This window comes from Misgurnus anguillicaudatus, chromosome 21 (assembly GCF_027580225.2).
Source record: "Misgurnus anguillicaudatus chromosome 21, ASM2758022v2, whole genome shotgun sequence".
In the NCBI taxonomy this organism is placed as follows: Eukaryota; Metazoa; Chordata; class Actinopteri; order Cypriniformes; family Cobitidae; genus Misgurnus; species Misgurnus anguillicaudatus.
Genome location: NC_073357.2, coordinates 50,998,554 through 51,007,359, shown reverse-complemented (window position 1 = coordinate 51,007,359; position 8,806 = coordinate 50,998,554). Strand labels below are relative to the sequence as shown.

Genomic DNA, 8,806 nt, shown 5'->3' with positions numbered 1-8,806 from the left:
AGAATTTGTGCAGACACGAAATCGGATGCTAGGCACCCAGCCCCAAAAAATTAGGCTAAATCATCTAAACGTACTTTTACACATTTTGAAAAAATGTGTAAAAGTATGTTTAAAATAAAACAAAATTGAACAAAACATTTGTACTGTACAAAAACCATTTGTTGTGTGCATGCCATTTGTATATTGCATGTTGTAAATAACATTGGCTATACATTTCGTTACATTTTATAGTATTTATGTGTAAAACAATCATAGTAAAACAAGGTAAGACAAATATTAGTCAATTTTGCACTGATCCTCAAGGTCAGTATAGTGTTCAAAACGAAACTATTTTGAATGCAACATTATTGTCACAAAAAATAAATGTTTTTTTTAAGGTGGTATTTTACTTCCAGCTCCAGAATGATCTTAAACTGACTACTACTTATATTGCAGTAATACTAGCGTTAACCTAATATAAAATAAATAATTTCTAAAGAACTTATATCAAGTAACAATCTATTTAATGGAATTGATCAGCAGGATACATCAAAGTCAGTCATACCAGTACAAACAGAGCAATTTCATGGAAAGTTCTGGTTACAGCAAAAAATCCAAACAAACAACTGAAGAAAATTATGTATGCTCTTATATTTGGGTTTGGTATTTTACTTTAATTGCAATGAAAAGGTTATTATTCACTGAAATTGCTTATTTTCACAAATGTCACTTAAGTCATTTCATTGGTATTAAACAAATTTGACTGTCTTTCACTGCAAAACCCCAAGCTTTTTGGCAAAACATCCACTTTAAAAAAAATCTAATTCTTTGGATAAGACATAGTGAACAGTTGCAAAATCTCTAAGATACAGCTAGACACATTGCAAATGAAATCAGAATTTCAGAGGTAAACATGAGAAACTGAACCACACACTAGAGGGGGCTGTGATGCATGTGGCTGCAACATAGCATTTAGCAGATTCTCCCAACAAATTGGTATTTCTAAAGTGCCTAAGGCGGGAATTAAGTGGAAATGAAGCAAAATTATTTGATAATATATTTGATACATTCCAAGAGCATCATTACACACACACACACACACACAAACACACACACACACACACACACACACACACACACACACACACACACACACACACACACACACACACACACACGAACAAGAGCAGACATTAACTAAAAGAACAAGTAACAAGTGGTGATGATGAGTATAACAGACAGGCAAGGGAACAAACAAACATAAAGCAACAACAATACTAAAGTGCATTAATGAATAAGCAAATAAGCGGCATTCTACAAAAATAGAAAGACAGAGACACAAAAACAGGCGCAAGACAGTCACCTAATATATACAGAAAAATTTGGCTACCAAATTAGAATTTGAATAGTAAAGTTCTTGTAACTTGAAAGGGCACCAACATAATTTATAATGCAGACCTCTTGTGAAGAAACACATCGAAAGGAGTGCAGATTTAGTTTACTGTGTCCTATATACTGTAGAAATTAGACCTTTTACCAATCACACCAATGGCAACATATAATACATTAAAAACCATAGGTTCAGACAACTTACAATGATCTGCACTTGAATAGGGAGGTAAAGGGAATTGGGAAGGGGAAGACATAAATCAGATCCTGGGTATCAGTATAAGATGTTTTGTCAATTTATACAATTTTCCCATAAACCCAGCAATGACAATTAGGCCAGCTGAAAATTTGTTGTACCACCACAATGTACTCAGTTATCGGTTATAAATGTATATAATGTCCAAAGTAGTAGGTTTAGTACATTGGTATATTAAAAAACTAATCAGCCATTGAAATATCAGGGATTATCCCTCAGTGGTCTTATATATACCCAAATGGTGGTTATAACTTTGACACTTAGGTGCACAATAGCTACAGTTTGTATCCAACCTCTCACAAAGACTTCAGAGGACCCAGCAACTGTGGAGAGAGATGCAACCACTGCAAGAAATTCAGATGGCGTGAGCTTCAAAAAGTCAGAAACTGCGCTTTTTAAATTATATCAGACCAAAACTGCTTCTCACATCAGCTTTTGAGGAACATACAAAATTCTTACATATACTAAATTTTCCCTATTGCAATTGTAACCAGCCCAACTTAGCCACATTCTGAGCTGGACTTAAAACAATCGACCCAGCATGGTCAGAAGTCAGGAAGGCTTAAGGCCACAGCCTCTGGTATTGATCGCTCTTCTTGAGATCAAATACTCATCATTCAGCTTTTATTCACTAGACTCCTGCTTGTCAATATCACTTTAATCTAACACTCCTACTCATATTCTAAAGACACAATGGGGTTGTTTTCTGGACAGGGATTAGACTAGTCCTAGACTAAAATAAATGTAAGAGCTGTCTAAACTGAAAACAACTCAAAAATACATCAGTTCCCTTTGTTTTGCCTCAAAATGAACAAAAATTTTTTTTAGTTAGGCATGCTTGTTAAAACTAGTTATATTTCCTAATTAAACTGAGGCCTAGTCCTTGCTTAAGATAATCCTTGTCTGAGGAAACACCCCTAAATCTGTTCCAAATTAAATTATGTCTGTCTTATGAAACGTGCTATATAAATAAACTTAATCTTAAATGATTTTTTTCCCTAAAGTTCAGCATTAGCCTTCTTAAAATAAAATTAAAAACCATTCCTTAACCTTTCAAGCTCACATGGCACCAATCACAACTGACTTCATCATAAATCATACACATAGATGTATGTTTATAATAAATTCAGATCTTATTATATCTTATTATCAAGTCAGATCTGTTGATTTGAGTTCAAGAACCGTTTCAGACTCGGCCTGGAGTGCCATCCTTCCTCCTTGGCAAACCTGTACATACTCTCGAAGAGATCCGGGAACAAAGCCATTAGGTTGATGTTTGCTGCGTCCTCTGAGCTATAAAGCAAAGAAACACATCAACTAAACCGGGGTCTGACACACAACATCACACAATAGTTGTGCAAATATTTTATGTTTTGTTTGACTTACTAATGCTCGTGCAAGTTACGTATAAAACATAGCAGGCCCAGTGTATTTTTAGGATAAGCTTTTTTCTTACCACCCAGTTTCTCAAAAATGTCAGGGGGAAACTTGAAAACAATATGTTTAGAGTATGCAGTTAAAGACTGCATAAAGTTTTCTGTAATAAATGTAGGTTTTTCCAAAAAAAGACAATTATTTTGAAACACTGACATCCACAGTAAATCACATCTCAACTTCACTCATTTTTTATTTACTTTAGTTTTCCATTGAGAAAAGGTTTTCCCGGCTGTGTATCTTTCGACAACATGAAGAAGCTCCTCATCAGCATCACGGTATTTTTCTACCTCCTTCTGAGTCCCTCGTTTTTTCAGATACTCCACCTTCCTGATTGGATTTCAGAAACATTATACATACACTCTAAAATGTGTAATTTTGAATACATTCTGGGAAAATATTATACAGAACACATGCTGGGTTAAAAATGACCCAATCTTGGGTTGTTGTTAAGCAACCATGGGTTATAATAATCCAGCAGTTGTGTTAAAACAACCCAGCATTGGGTTAGTTTTAACCCAGCATTGGGTTAGTTTTAACCCAGCGGCGTGTTCTGTTCAATATTTACCCATTATAGGTTAAAAATTACCCAGCCATTTTTAGAGTGTATCATTAGTCAATAATACAATGTATTTACTAAAAGAGCCAATAAATGTAGATGCTACTGTTGCTTCCTTTCAAAAAATGAGGATAAAATCAACAACGCTATTTCTACCCACCAAGATTACATTTACAAGGTTATTTTGGCTAAACAGAAAAATGGCAGTAAGTACAGGTAATGAACCCATGACCCATATAATGTATATAACATAAATTATCTAAACAATGTTGTAAAACCAATTTATATCTGAATATACCTTTCATCAGTCCAGAAGAAAGCATGTGCACGTGTTTGTTGCACAGTTGGTCTCTTTTCTGGATTTTCATTGATCATCCACTCCACAAGATCCTTTGCTACATTATCATCCAGGTGTTCCAGTTTGTATTTTCCCTTCAGAATGTTGACCTCACAAAATGGACCTTTACCAAATGGATGGTGTCCTCTAGAGAGAATGTAGTACACTAACATCCCAGCAACCTTTAAAAAGGTTACAGTATTATCACCGGCTAGGCATTTTCACTGAGTAGGCCTACATTAAATGATTAAACGCTCATTTCAGAGAAGTAATTATTTTGGCAACTCACTTGAATGTCAGAACTTCTTTTGTACCCCCTGTTGTTGTCCTCATCAATGGCTTCCGTTGCTTTCCAGAATCTAGTTCCAGCTATGCTTGTTCGTAAAGTTGTCTGACCTAAATTCAGTCGACGACTTATGCCAAAATCAGCTAATCTAGCTTTTCCATTTATGTCTGGGAAATGGGGAAAGAAGATAGTTAAAAGAAACAGAATTTCTGATATATTAAATAAAAATGTATTTGCAAGCAACTGTAGCCTTCAGTCTTACCAATCAGAACGTTTTGCGGTTTGATGTCTCGATGAAGTACATTTGCTTCTTTACTGTGTAGAACCTGTAAGCTGCACAGCACTTCCCCCACAAGTTTTTTCAAAACAAAAGTCCTCTCAGAGGTGTCAGATGGTAAATGATCTTGGATGTATTCTTCTAGTGTGTACTCACAAAGCTGAAGAATGAGATATCCAAAGTTGTCATCTTCTGCAAAGTCCACATATCGCACAATAGAGGGATCTTCAAGTTGTGGGAGTCGTAAAAATACCTCCTCATTTTTAAGCACTTGGTAATTGGACTTAAGCATACGTTTTACAGCGACCTCTGTCCCATCATCTCTCAGACCAAGATAAACTTGTGTTCCATCACTTCCTCTAGCAATTTGAAATTCATCACTAAGTACAAGAGTAAGACTTCCTAGTCTATAGATATTATTAATATCAATATTAACTAGCTTCTCAAGCTTAGACCTCCAGCGATGGCTAATTTGCAGCCATCTTCTTTTTGGGTTCTCAGGATGCAGTGTCAGTTGCTGAACACTTGCATTGGATTCATCAGTGGATGTCACTATGGCATCTGGAAATGACTTTTCTTCCTTTTCTTTATGCCCACTCTCTTGTGACTCATGCTGAATTTTTTTCTTTTCCTTGCCCTTACAAGGAGTGGTCACTTTTAATAAGCTATCTCCTCCACCTGGTGGATGCTGGAGTAATGCATTCAGATTTTGCAGTTTACTCCTTATGGCTTCATCCTCTACCTCTACAGCATTCAGTATACTCTCTGGTACTGAGGACAATTTGCACAACACAAGAAGTTGGGGATCAAAGACGTATATACTTTCAAAAACACGAAAGACCTGAATTCCAATTGAACATGGATATGTTGAATTTGTGAAAGGCATTAAACTTTTACATAAGTTTTCATAGATAGAATAGTTCAATGTAAGTTTATGTTCAGAGAATTTTTGCATCATGACATTGAGTATTTTTAATATCTGTTCATTGACTATTTCAGGTGTGCTTTCAAAGTGCTGAAGACTGTTTGTTAGAATTTGCACAAGCTCACTGAAAATCTGAGCAGAGATGCTTTTGGTGATACGCAAGGCAGCAAATAAGCATTTTAGTGGATTCAGCCAATGTTTCTGAGGTATACTTGGAAAGCGCTCAGTGACTCCCTTGATGTATTTGTCTGCATTCTCTTTATCTTTCAACCACTTGATACCATTTTGATGGTACTGCTCTTTACCAGGTCTACTATCATTAACACAAAAGTACTGCTCGAAAAGAATCAAATGACTAAATGGATTCTCCTGGAAAAAATTTTTCTTGTAGATGCTGAAAATTTCTGCTTGGTCTTTCTTTCTATCACAAGAAAAAGAGAAAAAAGTATTTTCTTTCTTAAAATCTTCACTCTTCAAAGATAATTGATGAATAGTATTCTTCACTGCTCTATCAATCCCTTTATTATGCCCATAATACTTATCCGCAGAAGCTCCAGCCTCTATAAGAACTTTCACAATTTCTACATTGCCCTTATTAGCAGCACACTGTATTGGAGTGATAAAGCATAGTGTTGGTCCATCTGGGTCAGCTTTTGCTGCGAGTAGTTTTTTTTACTATGCTTAGTGGAACTCCAGATGTATGACCAGCATAGTGTAAAGGTCCATAGCCTATGGTTGATAGAATATTAGGATCAGCAGACTGTTTAAGTAGATTAGAACAGATGTCTTCATTCTTGCATATAACTGCTGCTGTCAATAGTGTAACATTATCTTGCCAGACTTTGGAATAGTAAAGTCCATTGACATCCCTGCGTGCTATTAATTTGTTAAGTTTCTGTAAGTTGTTGTCTATAATGCATTGTATCAGATGGTCTGTTTTAGTTGGTAGTACTGGAACTGGAAATGGAACAGGTACTTGGATCTTAAATGCCATGGTTCTTGAAGTGTTTGAGTGATACTGCTGAAAGATAATAAACACTTAAAATTCTAGGCACTAAAATAGCATTATTACTACAACTTGTTTTGGGCCTAAAGTGGAGTGTTTAAATAGGGGTATTTTCAATGGCCTATACGTCCAGCCATTTTTTGATATACACTTACAGTATTAGTGACATCCAGTGTACTTTACAACAATTACCTATGGTTAAAACTGTTAACCCACAACCATAATATAAATAACAAAATTGTTAACTAAAAGTAGTGTTTGCATTTAGTTAGATTGCACTTTCTAAAGACTCGTAACTTGAAGGTCATCGATTCAAGGCTCACGGCTGGCAGGTTACAACTGAGCGGTTAAATGCAGAGGTCCCATTTTAAGTATAGGCTACCATTATGTCACTTTTACTTTCTAAACAATGGACCCAAGCTAACAAAAACAGGACTGAATAATGCATGAATAAAATGTCCCAACCCATTGTACAGTTTGAAGAACATGTTTGAGAACAAATAATTAGTGCAGTCACTAACATGTTAACTGATTGTGGCAAAATGCCAAAATGCTATGTAATTGGACTACAGTGTAAAATAGAAAATCATGTATATCTTCATTCTGAGCCTATATATATATATATATATAAAAACACATTAAAATGTATACTATAAACTATAGTTTATACTATATACTTAACTATAGTATACTATAAAGTAACTATAAAATACTTTACTTACTTTCTATGTAATGTTGTGGCAAACAGACAAATCTTTGTGAAGGCTTGTTTCATTTATCATTGAAACAAAACTAGTTTGCCTGTTCCTCCACCCTATCTTCTACACTGTGTACATTCACCGTACACGCCCTAATTTAAATAGGATCTCCCCCCCCCCCCCTCTCTCTCTCTCTCTCTCTCTCTTTCTCTCTCTCTCTCTCTCTCTCTCCCTCTCTCGGTGTAACGTAATGGCCAAACACTAACCATGAGTGAAAGAAAAGTTTATAAGTTTTATAAGTTTATATATATATATATATATATATATATATATATATATATACAGTTGTGTTCAAAATTATTCAACCCCAACTGAAATTGATTGTTTTGGCCGGTTTGACATTGATTTTGATCATTCAGTCATCCTGCTTACAATTACATCAAAGAGGCATGTGTAGGTCAGACAAATATAACATAACATTTATAATGAAATAACCACAAATGTCTTTTCTGTGCTCACATCATTTTCAGTTTTATTCAACCCCCAAGTGACATTCAATCTTAGTACTTAGTACAACATCCTTTTACAGTTAAAAAAGCTTTTAAACGTGAAGCATAGCTTGACACAAGTGTCTTGCAGCGATCTACGGGTATCTTCGCCCATTCATCATGGGCAAAAGCCTCCAGTTCAGTCACATTCTTAGGCTTGCGCACTGCAACTGCTTTCTATAAGTCCCACCAGAGGTTCTCAATCGGATTTAAGTCTGGTGACTGCGATGGCCACTTCAAAATGTTCCAGCCTTTTTTCTGCAACCATGCTCTAGTGGATTTGGAGGTATGCTTGGGATCATTGTCCTGTTGAAAGGTCCAACGTCTCCCAAGCCTCAGGTTTGTGACGGACTGCAACACATTGTCATCCAATATCTCCTGGTACTGAAGAGAATTCATGGTACTTTGCACACGCTGAAGTTTCCCTGTACCTGCAGAAGCAAAACAGCCCCAAAGCATGATTGACCCCCCACCATGCTTCACAGTAGGCAAGGTGTTCTTTTCTTCATAGGCCTTGTTTTTCCTCCTCCAAACATAGCGTTGATCCATGGGCCCAAACAGTTCTAATTTTCCACAGAACACTATCCCAAAACTTCTGTGGTTTGTCCACATGACTTTTGGCATACTGCAGTTGACTCTTCTTATTCTTTGGAGACAGCAAGGGGGTGCGCCTGGGAGTTCTGGCATGGAGGCCTTCAGTACGCAGGGTGCGCCGTATTGTCTGAGCAGAAACTTCAGTACCCACATCTGACAAATCTTTTCTCAGTTCCTCAGCAGTCACACGGGGACTTTTTTCCACTCCACGCTTCAGATAGCGCACAGCAGTCGCAGTTAGCATCTTTTTTCTGCCACGACCAGGAAGCGTTTCAACAGTGCCCTTTGCCTTGAATTTGCGAATGATGCTTCCTATGGTGTCTCTTGGTATGTTTAACATCTTTGCAATCTTCTTATAGCCATTGCCCTTCCTGTGAAGATTAATCACCTCTTCTCTTGTCTTCCTGGACCATTCTTTTGACTTCACCATGTTTGTAACCACACCAGTAAATGTTTAGAAGGAGTTGAGTATCACAGTCATTTTAAAGCTGCCTAATTGGTGCTTATTAGGCTTTATT

General features: G+C 36.5%; 1 protein-coding gene across 1 annotated transcript in view; it reads right to left on the bottom strand.

Annotated features, from left to right (window-relative positions):
- Positions 1 to 536: 536 nt before the first annotated feature.
- Positions 537 to 8,806, bottom strand: part of LOC129449966 (uncharacterized) — a 102,110-nt gene continuing 93,840 nt past the window's right edge. Inside the window, exons 3-6 of the mRNA XM_073859348.1 lie at positions 3,916 to 4,136; positions 3,259 to 3,388; positions 3,011 to 3,111; positions 537 to 2,917 (exon numbers count right to left, since the gene is read on the bottom strand). Of these exons, the coding sequence (XP_073715449.1) occupies positions 2,779 to 2,917; positions 3,011 to 3,111; positions 3,259 to 3,388; positions 3,916 to 4,136 (591 nt within the window). The 3' untranslated portion in view covers positions 537 to 2,778. The remainder of the gene's footprint in view (positions 2,918 to 3,010; positions 3,112 to 3,258; positions 3,389 to 3,915; positions 4,137 to 8,806) is intronic.